General features: G+C 37.6%; 1 protein-coding gene across 1 annotated transcript in view; it reads right to left on the bottom strand.

Annotated features, from left to right (window-relative positions):
* The window catches only part of PIEZO2 (piezo type mechanosensitive ion channel component 2), a 292,504-nt gene that overhangs the window by 180,158 nt on the left and 86,560 nt on the right, over positions 1–25,786 (bottom strand). The window contains exon 3 of the mRNA XM_033069248.1: positions 6,702–6,827. Coding sequence (XP_032925139.1) covers positions 6,702–6,827 — 126 coding nt within the window. The remainder of the gene's footprint in view (positions 1–6,701; positions 6,828–25,786) is intronic.

Below are 25,786 nucleotides of genomic sequence, written 5' to 3'. Positions count from 1 at the left end.
AAAGGCTACTCTGATTCTTCTGCAGTGCTACAGCTGGCTGATTCACCCTATAAAAGTTTTGCTGTACAAGATACTCCACAGTGGTTCTTGAAACGAGTTCATTTCTGAACCTTCTTCTGTTGCTGCTTGTACAGAAACCACACAAGTACAATCTGATTACTTCTGTGATAACAGACTGAATTGTTTCTTCGATGTTTAAAGGCATTACTTTTTGCTCAGATTTTGGCTAAGATTATAATCTTTGAGATGACCAAACAAAAATAGGATTAAAATGTAGATGTTCTGCAAGACAAGGCCCACTTTTATTGGAAAAAAGTTGAAATACAGATTTACTAAGCAAAAAAGAAAGTGTATAATACACATACAATTCAGGCGACTGAAGATCTCAAATTTGCAATTAAACCAGAAAGCACCTTAAACATTTGCCTGGTTGAGATATGGATGTTTTTGATAGGGAAGAATGAGCTGCTTCAGCTGGGGTGAAAGTTCTTGAGCATTCTTTAATGAAGGTAACTGTTAGCTTTTATTTTGGTAAGCAAAACCATTGGAGAGGACATAAAGACTTTTCAGTATTAAAGTGCTTACTAGTTTTCTTAATGCCATTTAGATTAATTTCATTTGATATGAAGCAATATTTTTGAAATTAAAATTGTCAGCATTATCAAGGCATCTAAGAGTCAGGAAATTATCAGAATTTTTTTCATAAACTAGTATTTCAAATTTCAATATTTTCAAAACATGTGCTTTCAAGGCAATCTCCCATGAAATGATGTGTCAAAACAGCCAACAAGGGGCCACGAGATAACTCAGCCTCAAGACAGGAGTTGGGCCAGTAAGCCATGGTATTTGAAAGACTGGCATGCATTTGCCACCTACCTTTGAAACAGAAATATGAAACTCCATAGGAAATACTTTAAACTATTTTTCCCTTTATAAACAAAAGCAGCATCTTTACTTCCAGTGAGTTAATTAATCAAACAATAAACAACAACCTTTACCAAAGTAGTAATTTACAAAATCAGCCCCACCTTAAAACTATACTCAGGAGGGTATAAAAGACATGAAATCTCACCAGGTATATAGGAAAGTGCAATTATTCATTCCTATGAAAGGTCAGCTTCAGTCCTCAGCCTGAGCTTTCAATAAATGGTGAAACATAATTTATTTGTACTGAACATTGCTGCTTCCTAATATAACGAAATACCTCAGGGACATGCTGGTAGTAATGCAAACACAGCATGGTCTTTTAAGCCAAGAAATAATTTCAAAATTTATCTAAAGCAGAAAGTTATTATGATTCCACAATGGTGGCATGCATTTGTTTGACATTCACCATGGCATAGCAGGGACAGAGAATTATCTGATTTTAGTTCCCATGATCTAACAGAGAAGCTATCTAGGCAACTTGGTGCTTTAAATCTATTCCTCCTTTTTCTACATACAACCATTTTGTAAATAAAGCACTCCAAGTAAGCACAATAAACAAATATTCATAGAAATTCTGTAGAAAGATTTTAAGGTATCTGTTTAAATTCCATCAGTTCATTTATGTGATATATAAGAAAAATATCCAGAAATACCTTAAATGCTCTTTATGGTATTACAAACATTGACTACAATTTTAGTGAGTAGTTAAAGTATTCTAAGTCGCATTTCTCATGAACAAAAATACTGTTCTGGAGAATAAGCATTTCAGTAGATGCAGTCACATAAGTCACAACCAAGACATGATAGAGCAGCACAAAATAAGAAATGGATGTACATCACTACTACCACAGGAAAAAGGAACCAGACTTATTTTAATGGTTGACTAAACACAAGAAGATACTCTTACAGTGTGTATACTTAGAGAGTACTATAATGAGGAATAATTGCACTAATTTATTGGAAGTAAAGTTTAAAATTAACATTGTGGAAAACATTCCTGCTAGTGGTATTGCCGTTTTAAAAGATGTTTAAAACTAGTCCTAGGAAATAACCATACTGTGCATACTGGACAATGCAACTATTACCCTGTGATCTAATCTTCAATTGCCTGCCTAACAGATTCTATACTCAAAAAATGTTACCTAATCTAATAACGAGAATTTTATTCCATCAGAAATACAAACTTAATAATGAAATTCTATTACTGCAGGAATGCTGCTATATTTCAAAATCATACTGTCTATTATATGGATATATCAGTGAAACAAGACTAATTATGTAGCTCTTAATGGCTTCAGATTAGCCCAGCTCACCCTTTCTGTATTAATTCTTTTCCTTTCTGTATCTGGGAGGTATTCAACGTTAGTTCCACACATTAAAGTTGTGGCTAACCAGAAATCTTTCATTAAGCTAAATAAAGACTACCAACAAAAAAATTTTATTACTGCTAGGCAGTAGTCACAAGGCTCTGAAGAAACAAGAACCTTCTGTTGGCCAAACATTTTTAAACACCTCTATCAACCGACCAATATAATTCAGAGAAGTGCTGTAGCATTTTGTAGCCATCCTGAAAGGGAAGGTATTTGAACTCTAAAAGAGGAAGGGGATGAAAAAGATAATAAACGTTCTAGGAATTATCCTAAACTAACTTTGAATTACATAAGTCCAGGGAAATAGCAGAATATTTTGAAATGGATCGGAAATTCTGTATGTGTGGTTTGTATTTGCAGATGGACCAAATAAAACTGTTTCTAGATATAGAAGATAAAAGGATGGTTGCTCTTCACTTCCAAAATGAAACTATAACTGTATAAGGTTTAAGAGGCGATAGTCTTTATCACACCTCTAATTTAAACATTTTTCAAGTGTTTCCATTACAAAATGAAAATATTATCAGAGGCTTTAATACAGCAGTATGAAAAGAAAAACTAAAATCAGAAAATTATCTTTTGATTCAGAAAATTGGCATTTAAAAATACTGAGACAAAGTAACCTACAGAATTTGCTGACAATGTTATCCTGCCTTCTCACCTCTTTCTGAAATTGCCAGGAGTTGGATTAAGTACACGAAGGCCTCTGCAAGGCATCTTGTCCCAGACAGCACCTCCTACTTTTATTATTGTTGGTAGCAAATTTCCTAATGGGGCATTCAACTCCTTCATCCAGATCAGTGATAAATACGTTGAGAACAGGACTGGTCCTAGAATTGAGCCCTGAGGGTCCTATGACCCCATTCACCACAACCCTTCATGCTCTGCCCTTCAGCCAGTTCATCTACCAAGTACATCTTGAACCTACTAAACAATTTTTCCAGGAGGAGAGTATCAAAAGCCTTACTAAAATCCAGGAAAAATACATCCACCACCTTCCCTTCATCCACTGGGCAGGTGACTTTACCATAGAAGGATATCAAATTAGGCAAGCAGGAGATTCCCTCTGTGAACCTGTGCTGACCGTGCCTGATGACTGCATTGTCCTTTAAATGCCTTTAAGTAGTACCTAATATAATCTTTTATATACTTTTTTTCACGTAATCTTTAACATATTTTTTTCAGGAACTGAGGTTAGAATAACAGGTCTGTAGATTCCTGAATCTTCTTTCATGCTGTTTTTGTAAATTGGAATAACACTAGCTTCCAGTCAGCAAGGACCACCCCAGGCTCCCATGACCTTTGGTAGATAATTAAGAAGGGACCTGCCATAACATCCACTAGCTCCTTTTATGGTTTAATTTACTTAAATTTGGGGACATACTACAATTCCAGAAAAATCAAAACAAATATTAAATTTAAAGGAAAACCCAAAAATTTATTTATCCAAAACCCCTTAAAGGTGTTATTGCAGAAGGCCCCTATATGAGAAGCCACTGCCAAACAAGGAGATAGAACGGTCTTGATAAATAAAACTTTCTGGGAGAAAACCTAAGCAAACATCAACTTCTACTATATTGTAAGAATACCCACCTACATAAACATGGGATTGAAAAGAAAATGGTCTGTTTTAAAGAAAAATATTTGTGGGTTTCAGTGAATCACAAATAAAAAGTATGAGACTATTGCAAAAAGTACCATACATTAATTCATAAATAGGGAGTATGACTTGCAGACACTTGGGTAATTGTTATATTTCAGTATACGCTACTAAATTCTCAGTTGAAATAGTGCCTAGCTCTGGACACTGAGCTTCAAGAAATACCTGAAAAACTTGGAGAAAACAGAAGTAGACCAACAGCAATAAGAATAATCTTTCTAGAAAACATGATGCATGAAGAAAGTTTGAAGGGGCTGAGGTTGTCTAAACAGTAGAGAATGAGAGAAGAGTACTTACAACAAATATGACTGCAGCCTTCAAATACAAAATGAGTAACCATAAAGACTAATGGAAAGTTTTCCTTTATTTCCACATCAGGCTGAAGGTTGAAGACAGGATATTTTGACTAATGGAAGAAAAATTTCCTAATGATAAGCATCAGAAAAGACTGTAGCTGTAAAAAATGTTTTATTAATAGTGGATCTGGGTCTGTATAGAGAAACAGAACACATCAATCTTCCAGTCTACACTTCTGAACTTTTTATTGAGCAAAAAGAGCTGGATAAACATTAACAGTGAGTCTAAAATGCAGAGATCATAACACTGTGCAGATGCCATGGGTGAAGCGCTGTCATTTCTCCAGCTATGGCTTAGCCACATCTGCAGTCACTTTTGTACAGCACTCTTCATATGGCTGGGGAGCAGGAAACCAGTGAGGCTGTCATACCGAACTGTTACTACCAAGGGGCTTTCTGGAGTGGGAATTCTGTCTTCTCCTTACCCATACAGTAACATCCAAGTTCTGGTGTTATTAAATGGCAATAATTGACCTTATTCTGTGACCTGACAAATGTTTTGGCTTTTTCTAGCCCCTACATTCACAACAGCCTTCAATTTCTCCTTCAGCACCTTGGGGGTCCGGCAATGCAGTTATCAGACTGAACTTTGTATTGGCTTCACCTAGCTCTCCCTGACTATAACCATACCAGTAAACAAAATGGTGCCAGTTCACTCTGTATTCAGGCACTGAAATTCAACAGCTGAATATTTCATGTTGCTAAAACAGTTTAAAAATTCTTGGAACAACTTAGGTCAATCAACTTCTCTCCCAGACTCTGAGGCACAGTTTGGGGGTTCCTCTGGGACAAATAACAATCTCAACAGGCAACTTCAAGCCACATTTTGCACTCAGGAGGCAAAAAGAGCTTAGTGGTGAGTGTGTGGGAATGCCATGTCAAGTGGCCTTGGTGTCAGAGAACAATCTGATAACATTTAATGAGCTCCTACAGCTATACCCACTGCCCTGTGAGGCCCCAGGTAAGGAGATCATTACTAATGGCAGCTAAAAGAGGAGCTGCTGCACTTGACAGCTGTGAATAAACAATAAAAAAGGATACATTTCATCTTGAAGAGTGAAATCTCTCTCTATTTCATCTCTACAGGAGGAAATAATTACTTTAATTCCCACTGCAGACATTGGTTCCCACCAAAAAAGGAGGAAAAAGCCAGTGGTTGCAACTCTGTCTTGGAACTCTCCACTCATACATTTGGTGTCTACATGATGCAATTACTCCAATCTAAGCAAAAATTATGTCTTTATAGTCATAAGAACATTAAACACACATGGAAAACAATTAATCCAGCTCACTCGGTGAAAGATATATATTTTTTGAAAAAAAAAGAGAGAGAATATCTTTAGACTCTAAAGGTCTGATTTGAACCAACAGAGCCCAAGATATAAGAGATGAAACTGGTATTTCATGAACACAATTATGCCTTTTACTTTAGGAAATGGTTTAAGCTAACGGTGAAATGGCAATGCTCACTTCAAGTTTCCTCAGGATTTTGTTATTTAAGTCAAATCCTTTGCATCACATAAGGTTTCTTGTGTTGAATTGTAGTACAACTGTTTACTCAAGTGGCAGCAGCATACCTTGTGAAAAATTAAATGGACATTTATCAAAGGTAAGCTGACAGGTTTAAATGTTAAATGTAAGCACGGTAAGACAAGTACAAATAGTTTCTACCTGGAGGTTACATATCTAAATCACTGGATAGATATTTTAATTAACTCCTGCACAATAAAGAATGTTTACTTTCTGAATTATTGAACAACATTTCCTGAGAGAGGTAGATACAAAATGTCATGCAATATATTTTAAGTGGAGCTCACACATAAATGAAAAATTAAAAATCCTTCCTCCCATACAACACAGGCAAGAAAGAGACAAATACTATTTAGGAATGTAAGATTTGGAATCAATATTTAAAGTTAAATTAAATGAAAATCTAAAAAGAGTTATGCCAGAGAGGGGCATAATACATGGATAGAGGGAGGTTTGTTACTTTGTTTCATTTTACTCTTAATTCACTGAATTATGATCTAATGACACAAATAAGTAGTTTCCTCAAGTTCTGAGGAAAGCCTTCTGATTTTGAGAAAGCCTAAAAGATGAAGTCATAACAATAGTCAATGGTAAACTCAAAGAAAATGCATTTGTGGAGGGAAAAATAGTTTTTAATACATATATAAGTTATATATACATTTATTTTGTTTCTTAAGCCCTTCTAGTCTTCCTGCCTTACTAACAGTAATCTTTAAGGTAAAAAACTGGAAAACAAGAGCAAGCTGCAAACCCACAGGAGCACAAAGCTGAGTGCCTTCTTATCAAACCTTCAACTTTAAAACCACAGAAGCATTTGGACATTTAAAATGCTAATAAAAACTAAAATGTTTTACTCACAGTTAAAACCAGGTTCAATAGTTTTTGCAGCTTCAAGACTGTTTATTGTAATCTGAAAGATGATGTGCAGCAGCAGAAATGTTAGACTGGTGAAACACAGAGATTTCAATAATCGTCCTGTATGCCCTAAAAGACAAAATATACATACATATGAATTTTCTAACATTGCCTAAAGATTTTCAGTATAAAACCATAAAAATATCCTGACAAAGAATATTTCTACCAGTCAGTTCCACATGAATCATGATTGTCCCCTATGGTCAATGTTATAGCAAAAATCACACTTTAATTATAGTTTAGTTGAGAACACTTTAATCACAAACCATAATGATTGCAATTGCCAATTTTTCCTTTTATTTTTTTTAACTAAAGAAAAAAGTTTCTTAAGTCTCCAGAGAGCAATTTTGCATCAATAATAACATCACTATGCTTACCAACACGTTACCTAGTACTCAGACAAAACATGAATGGTACTTCTCCATTTGAGAAAATAAAAGCCTGTTAATCTTATTACTCTTTACAAAATGATTACATGGCAAGGGGCATAACAAGACACAAACCTCAATTTGGCTCAGGAGTATAGACATACTTTCAATGAATGCTTTGCTTTGTGCCAAATGCCCTCTTTCTCTTCCTTGGAAGTTTTAAACAAAATTTTCAGTATACAGTGAAGAATCCTGAGCCAGACACATTTGGTCATAGTTCCTCTGTGATTTACTGGATGTCTATTCAAAAGCCAATAGAAAATGTTTGATGAAGATTTAGAAATGCTTTATAAATCCTTTAGGAAACACTTGGCTTAATCACAGGCAGCCAAACTAGCAAGGTATGAATAAATAAAGTGAACCACCAGTATTTCAGGAAATATGCATCTTCAAGACAAAATTTAATTGCTGACAAAAGACAACATTAAATATCACCCTATCTGACCTATTTGCAATAACAGTTCTACTTCCAAAATATTTTATATCTAGATTTTATACCACTTGCTTCATGCATTTGAGGGTCATTTTACAATTTGCAGATTTAAAACAGCACTGCTGTAATTCTTATCCAATGCTGTAAATAAAGGGAAGGCTATGGAGGGCAGAACTAGCAGAATATATCTAGGACATGCTCACTCTACAGGCAGCCTGTTTTTTTCATGCTTGTTCTGCAAACATCTAATATGAACAACTACTAGAAAGATGATGGTTCACATTCTGTATCTGGTCAATAAACCAGATTTTAATTTTAGATTTTTTTTAATAGTTCAAGCATGTCATCAAGGGTCAAATTAGTAGTTTTTATAAAGCAAAGAATGAGATAAGCATGATGCAAAAATTTTAGAAAGTAATAGACTATCTCCCTCCATCAGACTCCACATTTTGTCATAACACTATCCTGAGTGCAGATTTTGAGTACCAAATATCTGTAATAAAATTCCCTTTTTTTTTAATATAATAAATAATTTTTAAAAATAATTTAAATGGTAAGGATGAGCCCATGTATGAATTTTCTGCAATTTGAAAAGGAAGATACATTCACCAGATACATGCTTTGCATGATCTATTCTCTTGTCACCAGAGCTCACACAAAAAGGAGACAACCTGGGTAGCACAGCATTACATCAAAGAGACTGGATATTAAAGTCTTTGGGCCACTTTTTTTCATTCTTTTGCAGAAGCTGGCCTGGTGTCCTGTCTTAGAACAACAACTTCTAAGCACTATAACAGCAGAAACAACAAAATAGGTAATATTTTCAAAAGCTTTAGAAGAACAAACACAAAATATTAAACAAATTGTTCTATGTGATGTGATATGTAAAGCAATCCAAGGACTGCTGTATTTTACATTTTTTTTTCCAGGCTTCAATATTTAATGCTTTGCTTCTTCATAACCAGATCCCATGCTCACGGTATTATGAGCATCACACTCTCAGAATATAACTAAATATAAGTGAAAAAAAGAACCTCCTATCTCAGAGGTGGAGGAGAACAGTTTGACAATACATATTTTGTGGACTTTGAAGGTGTGTCTTAATACACAGATTTCACAGACAGTCTGGTGATTTATGAAGCTCTAAGTCACAAATTCTTCTCAGTGCTTGGGAGTTAATAGGTATCAAAGAACACATTTTTCATGTAGAAGTGGATTTGAAATTTTTTGATAGAATGGACTGAGTCAGCATTCAAATGAGAAAAAATGCAATACAATTAGTCAATGCACATTCAATTCCCAGACTGTTAGGTCTATCTTTCAGTATTTCTGTCTCACTCCAAAATACATCTCAGTTTTAGTCTTAATTTCTTACAAGTCTGAAAACAAACATCTTTGAATTTAAATTGAACAAAACATTTCTTTAACAAAGCCCTTTTACAGTTGTCATCCTTTTAAGAATTGTAGAAAACCTGAAAATACATTTCTTCAAATGTTGAAATGTTGAAAAAAAGATCTCCTCCTGCACGAAGCTAGGAAAAATTTAAAGGACTATTAACACTCAGGATAATAAATAGTCTCTCAGTGAACTGGCAAACATGGTAGGACAAACACACAGCTGGAAGGCAGCTACAGTAATTTCACGACCATAAGGCGCACCGGATTATAAGGCGCACCTCTGGGAGTCGGCAAATTTCGCAACTTTGTACATTATATAAGGTGCACCGGACTATAAGGCGCACTTTTTTTTTGCGGCAAGGATCCATGCCGCGCGCAACAAAGTAACGAAGTAGTAACACCTCCCTGCCTGCGCTGCTCCCGCCGCCTGGGGCCGCCCAGGGCCACCCCCCACCTCCCTGCCAGTGCTGCTCCTGGCGCTTGGGGCCGCCCCCTGCCTCCCTGCCCGTGCTGCTCCTGGCGCTTGGGGCTGCCCCCTGCCTCCCTGCCTGCGCTGCTGCCAGTGCCTGGGGCTGCCCGCGGCCACCCCCCATCGCTACTCGGCACTCCCGCAGCACCGCCTCGCCTCATGGCTCTCACTTCCGGTTTGGCAAATGTCTCAAATTTGTCCATATATAAGGCGCACCGGACTATAAAGCGCACTTCTGGCTTCGGGCCAAAATTTTAGTCAAAAGGGTGCGCCTTATAGTCGTGAAATTCCTGTAACTGTATTCAGAGCAGGTTTCAGCATTCCTCCCTTCATGGCCATCAGTGAGACAGGGCCATCACCAGATTCTCCTGAGCAGGAGCACTTTCCTTGCACTACATTCATCTGTGCCAGCAGAAACTAGAAACTAAAAGTATTTGGAGAAAAGTAGGAAATATTATGACCCGGATTTCAAAAGTTTGGAGCTACATCAACAACTTGGGAGAAATGGGAGTGCTAAAATAAGTGAATTACTGAATATGTAATTTATGTTAAGGAAGGAGAAGTGACAGATTTGGAAAAGGGATGAGTTTCAATTCACAGGGGGTTTGGGTAAACCTACTTAACTACGTTTTTACTTACATATTTCTCTTTCTAGTGGAAACTTGGTTCTAAATGGCACAGAGAAAAAATTAACCATATGCATACAGAACTGAGATGGTGAGAAAAGAGACGGCTGAAATAAAACAGAGTTTCTTACAATGAGGAAGAGAGATTTTTTTTTTTCTCCTTGGATTTTTTTTTTTATTCTAATTTACTTGCAATGTTACAATTCCTTTACTAAAACATACCTCAACTGCTCAGTTGCCCTAATGTAAAAATCCTTGAGGACATGAATGGAAGCTGAACATCCCAGAGAAAGAGATATATATTGTTCGGAAAGCTTTGTGGACAGATGTGGAAGAGAACATCGCCCCAGCTGATACCAGAATTCACAATATCAATTCCTTCATTTTTGTCCTAAATGTGTAGGCTTCTGTATGTTCATCAAGACTAAAACACGAAAAATCTCATGGCAGAACACCTTGATTTGGAGCTTGAGCACTGGGTTCTGATTTCACTCCATCAGCAAGTTCTTAAAACTATGGAGAATAGAAAGGCGAGAGAACATTTGGGCTTGCTTTCAGCTGTCACTGCAGGTGTCATTTCTAATGGTACCCAGTAGGACCGGAACCTGGCATGTAGCTCCAGAAACGTACCCCAGAACAAATGGGGAGGTTGCTCCAGTCTCTTTATCCCTCCAGAAAGCTCCTGGCAAAGGACTTTCTCCCCTCTGATCAAGCCTGCAGGAAGCTAGACAGGATGTGAAGGCTTCATTACCCTCTTTCTCTTTAGCCCAGATGCAACATTAAACTGGACTCAAGAGGGCCAAAAGCTTTTCACACGTGGAAGAGGAATCAATTTCTTATTTTTCAAATGTAATCCAGCCAAGAGCTGGATTAGTAACGGCATGTTCCCCCCAGCCACAGGCATGTAACCTCAGTGCAACTATTTGAATGTGCTCTAATTGCACTGCTGCCTCCAACACACACATGTTCCTCTTGACACTGTGATTGCACACAAAGTTGGAGCATGCTACCCACATTGTTTCCAACAATGCAAAATTCTTGAACATTCATGTCTAGACAGGTAGTCCTCTTCACAAAAAAGAGGAAGAGTATGTAGAATTTTTTTGTACACCTGGAACTTCCTCAGAGCTTCTACCACAAGGATGCGCTGATGGGACACAGAATAACTGAATGGCCAATTGTTGCTGAGACCTGCTTAAAAATCACATATAGTAGCTCTTAAATGGCCATGAGCCTTAGGCAGTTACAAAGGATATGATATGATTGACATGATATTATATGTTATATGATATGACATTGTGGAAACCCAAGACATCCCTTTGGCTTCCCACAGTGCCCAAAACCCCTGTGCCTTCGACTTCTCTCCCTGGGAAAAACTACCACCCTTGCATCAAGAAATACAAGTCACAAAAAAATAAGTAGAGTGTAAATTAGATTATTATAAGGTAAAAAAGTAGGTTTTAAAAGATTGTTTATAATATGGGTCTTGGGTCAAGATGGAGGAACTTGGGCATGTTCTGTCCTTTCTCCTTCTTCCTAGCATCGATCTTTTAGGTGATGTTGGCACATTTGGATCAGTTTAGAACAGAACCAGACTGTACGATATAAGTGATAGGTATTGGAAGATAATTGTAAATTATGTTTACGTAGTTTATAGTATAAAAAGATAGTGCCATCCCAGGAGCAGGCAGAGTGTGCCTGGGCTGACTAGCTGGAAGGACTGTAGCTAGTCAGGGAAAGAACTTTTAGATTAGATAAAATAAACCACCTCTAGAAACAACAGAAGAAGTCTCCTGACTCTTTCTCCGGTGCTAGGGCTGGAACACAGAGACTCTAAAACATACACAGGTGGTCGGCTCAGGTTCAACAGAGACACCACCGACCACATGACATCATATCATACGGCAGTTGCCTGCAAGGTGCATTTTCATTCCACACTGATTTTTTTTTCCTCATTCTGATCTGCTTGTGGGACATGACAAAGAATTTGTTGAATCTCTAAGAAAGTGAATAACACTGCTAACAATTTATCTTTATTTTTTTAATAAATAGGACTATGCAAAGCTGGTAAGTTCAAAAGGTCAGTATCCATCTGAATGCTGTAATGTTATCAGAAAAGGGAGAATAGAGGAGGAAAAATTGGAATTTAAAAATTAATTTAGGACCATTTACTACTCCAACAGTGTAATTCCATCATCACAATCATACATACACTGCATGGCTTCATCTAAATGGTGGATTTAAGTGTTTGGGTGTCTTACTTGAAGTTTATTCGCTTTGCACTGTTGGGGGTTTTTTTGTTTGTTTTAAAAGTAATCTTAGTGCTGCATTTTCTGAAGTCTGTTCATTTGGGGATATTTCTAACATCTCTTTAGCCACATATTGTACTCCAAACTTTTATAACACTCTCAATTCTTCTTGAATAGCTATGTTTGGGATTTTTTTTACAGAACACTTTCTATTCAGATCACAGTAGATGAAACACCAAAGCTAAAGTAATTTTTCATATAATAATCTCTGATAGCACACAGTGAGTGATAAATATTAATGTGCATTTATCTCCTGAACTAGTGACACTTCACCTAATAAAGACGCTCTATTACAGCCATTCAGGATTTTTTTTTCATAAACCTCTTCATCAGTAAGTGACAAACATAAAACTAAAGAGCTTAAACTTCTGCAGCACACACAGACTGAGTCCCAAATAATTTGTTTCAGCTAGAAACTGAAAATATTAACTTCTTCACTTTCCATCAAGAAACCTATCATCACCTCAGAGCCCAGCTGGAACCAGGGTCCATAGACTTAAATCTCCTGCTCCATGGTTCCAAATAGCAATCTGTCAATATCATCTGAACTGTAGATTGGGGTAGCTGGGGGTGGGAAATTAAGAAAACATTTAATTCACAGTATTTGTTTTTTGGGAAAATCTGGAAGTTTTGAAGTCATATGATCTACAAGAAAAAAAAAAAAATCAAAACATCATAATTTCCCATATAAAAGAAATCACAGCTCTGGTTTAAGTGCCTGAAGGTACCACAATTGCCTTATTGACATAAACGCAAGAAAAGAGTTCTGATTTGAAGTTGATTTCTGCCAAAGGTTCAGAGGAGATAAAAATACAGTTGATTCCAGAAAATCATGAGGAAAATGTCATCACTGAGTTCAGCATGAACCTCAGCCACTTTGTCCAGAAGTGTCAAACATAGCTTCACGCATTTAAATTTACACATCAAGAAAAGTTTACAAGAATGAAAGAAGCACTGAGATATCCATCCTCCATGTGACATGAAAACTTTGTATTTCAGTATGGGCAGTCAGCATCACCCAAGAAGGTGGGCCAGTTCCCTTTCCTGAATTCTACTACAGCACACTAATTGAGACTTAACACAGCAGACACCTCCTGATGACCATGGAAGATGAAAAAAAGGTTCAGTTATGAGTTCTAAACTCAGCTGAGACTTCCAGATGACTACAGGGTTACACTTGCAAAGCACAAAGCAATTTAGCCCTGTCCTAGAAAGCACTTAAACACATGCACGTCTTTGAGCATGTGGACAGGGACTGAAGGGCTCTCATTGCTGCATTAAAGGTTCGTAAAATAAGGTTGATTGCTTCACTCTTAGGCTATCAATACCCAGCCTTAAGGCATGCAGTTTTCAAGCCAGTGGAAGTCAAATCCTTTTAGATGCCTCTAATGACTAATTTTTTCTAGTTCCCCCTACAGGTAGGCATAGTCTCATTGTTTTCAACTCCTCATGCACTTTTGGATGTGAAGACAGACAATGCCTTCCAGTCTGAGGTTCTGTAAGAAGGATGCTAAATGTCTGCCAGTGGCAGTTACACCTATTATTAAACAATGTTTCCCATATGTAAAATATGCATCATGTTTCTATGTGCACAATGCAACTGTGCTTAGAGTTTTGGCCTCTTCAGTGCTGAAACAATGGGATAAAGTTATCAACAATGGATGGAGGATTGTTTGGAAGGACCATTCTAAGAATAGAATTTGATAATGGTGTGCCTTGTACACTGTGCAATTATATTGTGCAATGTCAAGTCATTGAAGAATCAAGTAAAGCATCTGCATATCAGCTCCTGATCACTAAGTCTTACATGAACACCTTAAGTAGACTCAAAAAACATAATGCTTAAATCATTCTGAAGCTGCCAGGAAATGGTTGAAAAAGTGCTACTGAAAGTGCTGCCATCCTTCCACCACACAGTTAGCAGTAATCTATATTTAGCTTAATAGAGAATGCATTAATATTTCCCTTCCCCCACGGAGAACATCTTATATTTCAACATCATCTTCTACCCAGAGGATTTCAGCTTACCAAAACCTCAAAAGTGGGCAGACATCAGGACTGCAAAAATACAAATACACTTGGTTTACTGACTGGATTTTCAGCAGCAAGACAAAAATAGTGAGCAGTTAACTAATGCCATTGTCTATTCTGTACCTATCCGGCCCAAACCTCAAAACATGTATCCACCAACAAGAGCTCAAGATTTCATGCAATTATTTTAACTATGTTGAAATGTGTGTTCAAGCAGCCACACTGAAATCCAAACCATAGAATTGCAAGTTCTAGATTCAGAATTTTCAGCAAAAGATTTGCAATGGTTGAACAATTTTGTCCATGCTTTCCCAAGCATCCCTTATTCCCACATATAGCCAAATGTCACAATATACAATTGTGACCAATAGAAAAATTTTCTAATAAATTTACAAAAAAGCCACAATTCCTTAATTTCAAAAAGCTCTTTGTACTATCGTGTATTAATTTGCATTTCAAATTGGAATATTGCATAGATGATAGAGCCACATAAATTTGCAACAGTTTATCACAAGATACGAAATTACCTGAAAGTTTTACATTGATTTTTAAAGTAAAATTAGGTACAATTTTCCAGGCTGTGCATTTGCACACAAAATGCAGGTTCAGTTGTACTATTCATACAATCACCTTTTTCCTCAAATTTTTCTTTCTGCTTTTCTCTCTTTTAAAAATTACTACAGAGTTCTAAGAAGGTAAAAAAGTTATTCTAGAGATAGACACCTCACAGGAGTGCCAACCAGACTTGAGCAAACACAGTCAAAAATGCTATGTGTAATTATAAAAAATAATATTTAAAAATGAAAACATAAAAGTGCTGCATAGCATAATAAATGTCTCCTTACTCTAACTTTCTTGCAGGATTTCCTGTTTTTCCTATAACTTTTCATGCCCAGAATACTACTAGAACTGAGCAGGATCCTCTGCATCAATAGACAATACCATCGTTCAAGCTACTCATAATCTCCGAGTTGCAAGTTTGCACAGGCAATTTACGCATTTTGTTAATAAAATATTTTGTCAGACAAGACTCAGAACTTGACCATTCATTTTTTTCCAGATGATACTCATAAACTTTCAAAGCAAATAACAGCTACTTGATGTCTGCTTCATAATTTGACAGGTGGCTGTACCAAACTAAATACAGGAAATAAACAGATATTAATGAATACGAACTGAGAAATTTTAAGTCAGAGCTGTTCTTTCACAAGAGGATTGGAGGCTTTTCATACAGAGTTCCAGTTCCTTCCCTTGAGGAACCAGCTTCTCGATATTCACCACTACCAGATAATATTCAATTCAAATTATTTCAGTCATTATTGTCTGTTAGAAGTAATGCTTGCAACTTAGTTTCTCCATTCCTCTATCACTGTCATGGAGAGTAGGTAATCATCCAGTACTAAGTTCCTTCAACAACAGAGAGTCCAAACAACTACCAAGAAATGGGAGATGGCAGCAGGGCATGTGGTACAGAGGTGAACCACATTTTCAAAAAAATCTATACTTACTAGGAGGAGAATAATTTTCTTTCTTGAATACCTACCCATATATGTTCATAAGCAGTAAACAAATGTGATGCAGGGCAAAGTGAGAGAGGAAGGCTAGAAAACTATGTAAATATGGTTGATACAACTATGGCAAACCAAACCCTATGCCATGATGTTTTTATAAGGGAGTCGAAGCTGTCGTATGAATTTCTACCTTTGGCAGAAGTTCTCCCAGAAGCTCTAGAGGCTGCTTCAGCTCAGAAAGAAGTTTTGCAAAGAGTTTAACATCGGTATCTCTAGCACAAGGTAATGCAGCTCATGACCCAGCTGAAGAGCCCCTGTCAATTTTGGATTTCAAAAACTTTAAGCCCTCTTGTCAACATAGAGCTGAAGTAACCTATGCAAGGGCATAGCATCATTCCCTCCCTTTAGCACAGATGCTTCAGGCAAGCAAAAGATGGAAAAGCAAATTACTTGTGTAAAAGATTTGGTTCTAAAAGTTTCCTGGTTTTGGAGAACATAATGCGATGTATGTATGCCCCCTGGGCCGTGATGTTTTCTTCTCTCTGAAAAAATAAAATTACTTTCAAAATGCCTGTTCCAGTGGGCAAATGGAAGAGGATTGGATAGCTTTCCATAAACATTTTTTCTTTTGCATAATTTTTTTTCCTTTCACCAAAATTCGGTGTTTTTCTAAGAAAATTAAAATACAAGCTTCCTAAGAGTCTTTTGTATATTGTAGTATATTCTGTAAAATTCTGTAGTGAAAGAAGTTGCCAGAAGTAAGACAACCACAGACCAATAAGTCTGACTCACATGCTTGGTAAATAGGTAAAAACTAAAACACAGTTGATAATTAGTCAGGTAAGGACTACATGTGCAGGAGTGTCCAGGTGGTTACAAGAGAAAATGGTAAGGCCTACAAAACCGTGGAAATTTTTATGGAAACCAGAGAAAATGTTTAGAAGGATATTTTAGACACTGGAGGATACTTGCTTAGTTTCCAATAAACTTCTAGTGAGTATTTCAGAGGAACAACCTTCTGTCAAAGGTTTTACAGGAAATGTTCTGTCATGGGAATAGTGGAATCATCTTGGGATGTATCAGCTTTGGTTGATGGTAACTTTTGATTTATTTTTCAGTCCAGTTGCAAGAATTGTGGGGGTGCACAAGGAGCTAGAGGCGGGGACAGCCATGACAGCTGACCTGAGCTGACCAAAGCAGCCGCCCACACTGTGGTGTCATGCTCAACATACAGAGTTGGGGGAGAGAGTCATGAAGGGTTTGGAGTTAAAGTGTTTCTCCCCAAGTCACAGTTACATCTCATGGAACCCTGTTTTTCTGAAAGAGACTTAACACTGGCCTGTACGTTTGAATGAATTCCTTGTTTCGCTTTGCTTGTGCACATTGCTTTTGCTTTACTTTGAAACTATCTCAACCCGCAAGTTTTCTCACTGTTACTCTTCTTTCTGCGCCATGCCACTGCAGGGAAGTGAGTGAGTGGTTGGGTGGGGCTTAGCTGCCTGCCAGGTTTGAACCATGAGAGTAGTCCATAATATACCTATATACATATATAAGTATGTAATCTACACAACCAGGAACTCAGCTGTGCTTACAGAAATACTAGATTTCTTCATGAGAAGAAATCACAACATTGCTCAATATTTCACAAAAGGCTTATACTAAGGAAGAGTGAGGTTCAGTGAAACACTGAACTCCCAAGTGACACCACTAGTGTTTTCATTCAAAAAGTATGCAAAAGCCATTCACTGGAACATCTTGCAAAACAGGCAGAGAACAAACATCTTTCAAAACAGGCAGAGAACAACTAGATCTGTATGATGACTATTATATCAATTCCATGTATGCATACACAACAGTTCTCCTCCCTTAATATTTCTGGGTGTAAAAACATAGCAGTAATATTGGCTGTGGGGTTCAGAATAATGCACTACTTTCAACTTGAAAATGTTACTTATGAATTTCCTCACAAGGCTACAGCTCAGGACCATAGACAAACCATCATATTTCCATATGAAAGTAACATATAGTTGTAGGTTTTGGACAATGACTGCAGAGGGAATCAAACAGTCTATTTTCACCCTAATTCTCTGTTTCTCATAATGGGAAAAAGTGGCCAACATTACAGTAAGTCAAGCCCATGCTTGCAAGCTGACTTTCAGATAAATGTATAGTTGGGTAATGAATGAACAGTCATGCTCTTCCCTCTGAGGATGGCTGTTACCACAGGCCAGGTATTTGGTGGCAACTGTCCAGACACTTACAGGATTGAAGATAAAATCCATACCAGGCAATGACACTGTGACATCTTAAGTTGCTTCTGTGAACAAAATGAATGGTTGATACTAAGAAGGGAGGAAAGGGAAAATAAAGAGTTGCATATTAATAGACAAAACTTGGACAAAGAAATTCACTAACTTTTTTAATTATATGGATTTAACGAACCCTAGAATAAAAGGGAGAACATTGACCTCAATATTTTCATAATTATTTTTAAGGAGGTAGAAAAAATTCAGTTTCTGAGAAAACTAAAACTCATGAAAAGGAAACTAAAAAGAGTGACATGTCGAAATGGGAAAAAAAAACCAAGCTAGGTGTGTAACTAACTCATAATCTGAAATATCCATCATCCTACAACCCACTATGAAAACACTAGAAACTGTGAACATAACGGATGCTAAGAACATCTCTATTTACACCTGTACAAACCAAAAGTCCATTATCACCAGTAATCAACAGCAGTATAAACAGCTGTCCCAGGTAAGCATACAAGAAGATTGATACTCCCTCCAGGTCTCTAATCTTTTTCAGACTGCTTGAATCAGATCTGTTCAGTAAACATCTCCCTTGTTGACTTCCCCAGTACCTTTTTCAATCATGTGAATTTCCAGCACACCCAATGAGTGTTTTGCCACAGGTCAATGGCTTGCTGTGTGAAGAACATCCTTCTGCTTTCCAGTTCTCGCATTATGAGAAAAAGAGAAACTGGTCAATATCCATCCTTTCCCTATCACTAATCAATTTGTATCTCTCACAGAGTCTTCCACATACAGTAATTTCATGATTATAAGCCGCACTTCTGAGCGTCGGCAACTGTCTTGGGTTACAATACAGAGTGTGATAAAAAGTATCTATTCTATCACCCTCTGTTGAGGGTGTGGGCAGTGATCCTTATCTCTGCGGGAGATATTCTGCTAATGACCCATCCATTGAAACCAGGCAGGCCATTGTTCTTTATCTTTTCACAACCCATCCTTCCTCCACTGAGTCATTTTCTGCTCATGGCCCATTGAGTCCCACTGTGTGACTGATACAATTACTTCATCCCATTGGAAGTTGCTCCAGCCAGGGGGAAGAGCCCAACATTTTTTACCAAAATAAAAACAGAGGTTTTGGGACACTAAGGGAGTCCCTTTCTGCACTGGACTCCAGTGGAAAACTGGATTTCTGCCCATCACCACTGGACCTCCAGAGGGAAACTGCACCTTCTACAGGAGCACTGCTCCAACTGAATCACATCTGTCACTGCAGGAGGATGCAGCCACCATGGAATGGGACTGCTACCAACACCCTGCCTGACGGGGTGTCAGGTTGTACTCTGACTTTGTCAGGATTTGGAGTTTGTTTCTTTGTAGTACTGTATTTCTATTTTAATTTCCCTAGTAAAGAACTGTTATTCCTAATTCCCATATTTTTGCCTGAAAGCCCCTTGATTTCAAAACTATAATAATTTGGAGAGAGGAGGTTTACATTCTCCATTTCAAAGAGAAGCTCCTGCCTTTCTCAGCAGTCACCTGTCCTCCAAACTAAAACAGCAACTTTTTGTTCTTTGTCCATATATAAGCCGCACCTGATTATAAGCCGCACTTTGGGTTCGGACCAAAATTTTAGTCAAAATGGTGCGGCATAATAGTGAAATTACTGTACATTTTTTTTCTCAGCATGAGCGCTATCATACTCAGCTGTTCCTCAGACACTGTTGCATGTATTTTAGTTATCCCCATCTCTGAACTCTTTTTCAGTATCCTTTGGGATAGGGCACCACTTCCACTACAAAACACAGAAACCTCATGGCTTTATACAGCAGTACAAAGATTCAATCTCTGTTTTATTCCTTTATGTTCACATCTATTTTCTCAACATCAGCTCAGGCTCTGAAGTAATGTTTTCACAGATCCACATCTCACAAGCCCTCAATTGCATTCCTGAGGGCCAATGTCAGCTCAGTGACCAGTGTATTTTACTACATGTGATTATTTTTGTTTTAAATTTTACTTTTATATATGCTTGTTCCACAAGAAAGTCCGTGGGGTAAAAGTAATCTAGTGCATTCCCTGACTATAGGGATCATCTGGCTCTTTTTCTTCCTCAGAGAGGCAACTGAATGCATAAAGGCTACCAGATGCATACCCTTTTAAACATGTGATATTTATCTGGAAACTTCAACTATCTCCACTACAGGAAATATCCTTCAAAATTTTCTTGTCACATCAGATACTTTCAAAGACAGTAAGTTTTATCTGCTTGCTTCTGAATAAATAAATTATCTCAAACCACGATTTATCTATTCTAGTACCTGGAACTTACAGTAAGAACGACTGCCTAACGATGAATCAAGTTTGTCATAGATGAATTTATTTAATCCACACATTAAAAACTACTCAAAGGAAAATATGTGCAGTCTTTCAAGATAAATACTTGAGTTCTTCTCTACAGTCCTTTGGGATTTTATCAAGGTTTTTTCAAAGGCTAACAATTACCAAGCATTCACTGCAAGACCTTGGCTAAGTAATGCTTGTGTCCAACTAGATCTTTTCTGTCTGGCATTTTGTCCGCTGGGGTAGACATAAAAGGATCAGTAGTTTCATTCTTTCACGTACAGCAAAAATTATGGGAACCCAGCAGCCAAATGTAGTAAAACTGCTTCAACACTGAAGCTGATTTTGGCATCTATGCTCTGCACACATGTAGCTCAATTGTTGTCCAAGCAGCATTTCAGGATCCAAGAGGCCTCTGCAGTGGTATATGAGACATCACTGTAATTCAGCTGGGATTTCTCACACATCTGCCTTTCTGGTAGAAGGTTTTAGAATCATCCCCTGGACAAAAGGAGGGACAACAACTCAGACAACTCTTGCAAGAATCACTAGGGACTGGAATAGAAGACTGCACCATTTACACCTCCTCTTGTAGCTGCTTTTTAGAAAGGGTAGCTACTAGAGCACTTTTACATACTTTTCCCTGTGGTAGGAAATCTAGATGTGGAACTAGAAAGTCAACATATAGAGAGGGTAACAACATGGAAAGGGTATGTAAGAGGATCGATTGAAATGTATGTACTACCATGTTTTACAGAGTACAGTTTTAGCATTCTGCTAAGCAAGGAAGTGCAGCAGAATAGCTTACTGTTTTCATGGTTGTAAAATGGTTTCATGATTTTTAAATGGTCACCGATGTTGTCTTTGCAGACAAAACAACAAAAACAAACAACAAAGAAACAAATCTCCCAAATTAACAAAGGGATCCATAAGAGGCATAAAATGTAGAGACTATGGTGGATTAAAAGGGTGAAGATATTAATTTTCTCTTTAAAACTGATAAAAGTAGTTTCAGGTCCTTGTGGGAGTGTGAGCAAAAAGATGCCTGTGATCCTACACTTTGTACCTTTTGTTGAATGGTAAAGGGCACTAGAAATTTCAGTCTTCAAAAGTCCCCAACAGCCTGAGCTTGGGTCCAATCTGAGTTATGTCTGTAATTCCAAAAAGAAAAGCAATTAAAGAATTATTTTTTTGTCTGTCATACATGGAGATTCAAGTGAGGAAAGCAAGAAGAAAACCTTTGTTTGGCTAAGTGACCTCTGAATGTCCTCTAAATCACTGACACCACTGAAGCAATGTAAAGTCTTATCTGCAATTAGCATAATCTCATTTTTACTGCTCTAATTATGTATAAACTGGAAAGACTCAAGAAAAAAAATGCCTAAAAGTTCTCAATACCAATATTTTTAGGATAAGGAGAGAATGAGTACTTTTTTAATATGAAAAAAGTGGAAGCACGTTCACTCATATAGATTGGTTTTACTTTTTGATAACCTCAAAAATACTGTCATCAAATAAGAAAAAAAGCTTGCTTTTGAAATTTTTATGGAGACAAGAATGGACATGCTTCAGTTTAGCAGCAGATATATATATCGATATATAGATATATGTACAAAGTTTTTAACATACAAAAGTGAAAAACACATATGCAGGTAAAGTAGACAATCTTTTCTCAGTTAATAGTCTTGCATGCTGAAAGGGAAATCTATACCAAATCCATCCTGTCATCTAGACTTGTAAGAAAACACTTTTCCTTCTAGAGTTCCAGCATGGCATATTTTGGATACTGGAAAAGGAAAGATTTGGCTTTATATAGCATTATCTCTATACCACAATTAGAATAAAATGTAAATGTCATTTGGTTGTTTCATATACTTAGCATAAAATGAAAACACTTTAAAATTTAGTCTTGTTTTTAAATATTTTGCTGTTGTCCATTTTCTCATACATAATACTTTGCTACTGGTCTGTAAGACTAAAGTATAACTGTGTTTACAAAGAAATAATTCAGATTCCAACATGATGTGTTAGTGTATAATAAAGAGAGGTGTCAAAAAAATCATTCTTCTGTGAATTTTGCAGGATTATTAGAATTCAAATAGTGTTTAACTATTAATGAAGGGGAAAATTTGTATTTGATGTTATACTCCTGCATTCTAAAACACTGGCATACAGTGTAAACAAAAAACCTCAGCCCTACAAACTTACAGATATATACTCCTGTAATAAAACACATCTGTATCCAGTACAGTCAGTAGCCTAAGCTATTTTCCAGTCAGACAAATTTAAACCTTTTTTTAATCTAAAACATACTAAAAATATTTAATATGAAGCGATGTTCACCAAGCTCACAAAAGTGGAAGGCTGATTCTATTTTTGATTGCCAGTGTTAAAAAATTCAGGCTGAAATTCAAGTTGCTAAAGGAACTTTTACAACACTTGGCAAGAAGGATGAAATGCCACTGTACAGCTCAAGAAATCAAAAATAAAACTATTTAGTTTGAACTTACCAAAGCTTAGGTATTTTCTTTTTATTTTTCTTCCACATGGCAAAGTGAAGAATTTCCACATTGGCATATATCAACATTTCCTCATGAAATAAGTGTCTGATTTTGTTACAGCACATATTCCTCTGAATTAAAAACTATTCACTAGGAATTTTTCATAGAAAGTTGCCAAATAGCAGGAAGAGAAAGGTTGTTGGGAAAGAACAGCAGCAATACACAGCATCAGCATGCATCCCCTGAAGTGCTAGTGACACTTTAAATCAGGAATAAATTGTCTGATTTCATACAAGCATGGGGTTTGTGAAATAGATGACAGAAAATCCTGCTACAAATGTTTCAGGGCCGTTTGCTGGGGATAACCCCTGGAGCACATTCAGGGCTTTTTGCCACATGTAAGTGATGCAACCTCGCAAACACGTGCTAAAATAACCATGTTTGTGTTCAAACACCACCACGGCAACATTTGATCTCTCAGTGTAATGGACAGCTCTCTCTGTGTTTACGTCTGAGCACGCTCAGGCGTGCGCAGTTGCATTAGCATCGCTTCAGGTGCGCACTGAACCACATCCAGACACTGGGGCATTAAAACCTAAACACCAACCTACCTCGGCTCCCCTGCAGAAACACTGCACTGGGCACTCCAGCAGTGACACTTTGAAATGCCAGGTCCTATGCAACCCTACTCCTAATTCATTTCCTCCAAAACATCCATGGACGTCTATGCCTGTTAGCATTAAACATTGAACATTTCTGAAGGAAGACAGCCTCTTCTCCCAGGCAACCAGCAACAGGACAAGAGAATACAAGTCTTAAGCTGCACCAGAGGGAGTTTAGGCTGTGCATGAGTTCCTCACAGAAAGGGTGATTAGACATTGGAATGGACTGCCCAGGGAGGTGATGGAGTCACTGTCCCTGGAGCTGTTTAAGGAAAGACAGAACTCAGCACTTAGTGACATGGTCTAATTAACATGGTGGTGTTGGGTTAGAGATTGGACTTGATCTCAAAAGTCTTTTGAGACTTCTGCCTGCTGCCCATACTGCCCAGCACTGGTGAGGATAGACCAGCCCAGCCTGCTCCACCTCTGCATCCCAGGAGGGACACGCATGCCCTCCCCTGGAAGCTCGGCTCCACTCCACTGTCAACATGAGCTGAGTTTCCAGCAGTGTAATACGGATATTTCACTCCCTGACCCTCTGCTGCTGCCCAACACAAATACTGGGAGTGAGACAGCCTGCCATGACAGTAGTTGAACAGCTCTCTGGGTTTCTGCTCTCCTCAGACACTGGGAGAAGCAGTATTCTCCTTTATTATTATACCATGTTTCCTTGTGTATGTCAACTGTTCCTTAGTTACAGAAAACTGTACTCCTTCCAGACAAATGTAATGAATCTTCAGAAAAGGAGTAATTTTTTTTTAAAGCATTTTACAGTAACTCCCAGAAGGAATGAACATTTTTATTTACAGCCTCGTCTGCTCATATGTGAACACATTTCTATGTAGCCACTTCATGGTAGCATATCCTAGCCATCTTGTAATGAAATTATTGTGAACATATCAGCAAGACATGATCCCACATATTTAAGTCATTACAGCAAACTTTGGCTTAGATCAAAGTACATTAGTTATTTTAATTACAGCTGAGTCAATCTCCACTAGGTATGAATAACACTTGGCCAAACTTTTCTCTGTCTTTAAACTAAAGGAGCGTCCTTTAAATTTTAATCTTGAACTCATGTTTTTGAGATTTACATAATTATTACAATTCTGGCTTAACCATCATACTACCATTATCTCTTGCTTAGGAAAAATGAAAATAAATCTAGTACGAAACAGTATCAGTCCGATCAATATTAATTTCACAGACTGATTTAATACCTAATTACTAAAACAAAAAGGATAAGAGATTGGAACACAGTAAAAAGTTCCTGTTTGCAGAATTCTGAGGATGACATTTTTAGATACCCAAAGATCTCTACAGAGATTTTTTCAGAGAATACTGGCAATAATTTCAGAAGTATTGCAAGATGTTACAGCAGTGATGCACCTCAACCTAAAATCCTCTGTGGAATTCTTTAAGAAAGTGCAGGGGTCTGGGACAATTGCGCTGACAGTACCACCTTCATTTAGTCACTTCAATCCTCCATAATATTTATTTATAAGTATTTCAGTGATCATATTTACATGCCAGAGTGCTGCCACACAATTTTTAGTTTCTTCCCACTACTGCTGACAGTAAGACAATGGTGTCAAATCATGTTCAAAAAGGGAGGACACCACTGTGGGGACAAATAAGTTCATAGAGGGTGCCTCACAAGAAGATAACAAACCAAACTGTGCAAGGGGTCTCAGGCAAGGCTTCCACCCACTGGCAGTGCTCAGGAATCTTCTCTGGGACATGAGACATCCAGTTCTTTGTTCATGTTTGACAGCAACTCAGTGTCACCTTTTACCCTTCCTTAAGGGGATTCTGATCCCATTATTCATTGCACCACCATCAGAGGCTGCTGGCTGAGCCTGCCCAGACCTAGGGGCCTGCTCAGATCCAAGAGGTATCCTCCAAATGCCTGATTGAACCACAGTCCTGAATCAAAGTTGTCCTCACTTTCCCATGCAGTAACCACTAACCCAAGTACTGCACCCTGCCATTGCCTTTGACCCTACTGGCTTCTGTCCTTGGGGAGCACAGCCCAAGGGACACAAATGTGACAGCTGTTGCTGTC

The sequence above is a fragment of the Catharus ustulatus genome, chromosome 1 (genome assembly GCF_009819885.2).
Source record: "Catharus ustulatus isolate bCatUst1 chromosome 1, bCatUst1.pri.v2, whole genome shotgun sequence".
Classification (NCBI taxonomy): domain Eukaryota; kingdom Metazoa; phylum Chordata; class Aves; order Passeriformes; family Turdidae; genus Catharus; species Catharus ustulatus.
Note: the sequence above shows the minus strand (reverse complement) of the source record. Positions and strands in the feature narration are given on the sequence as shown.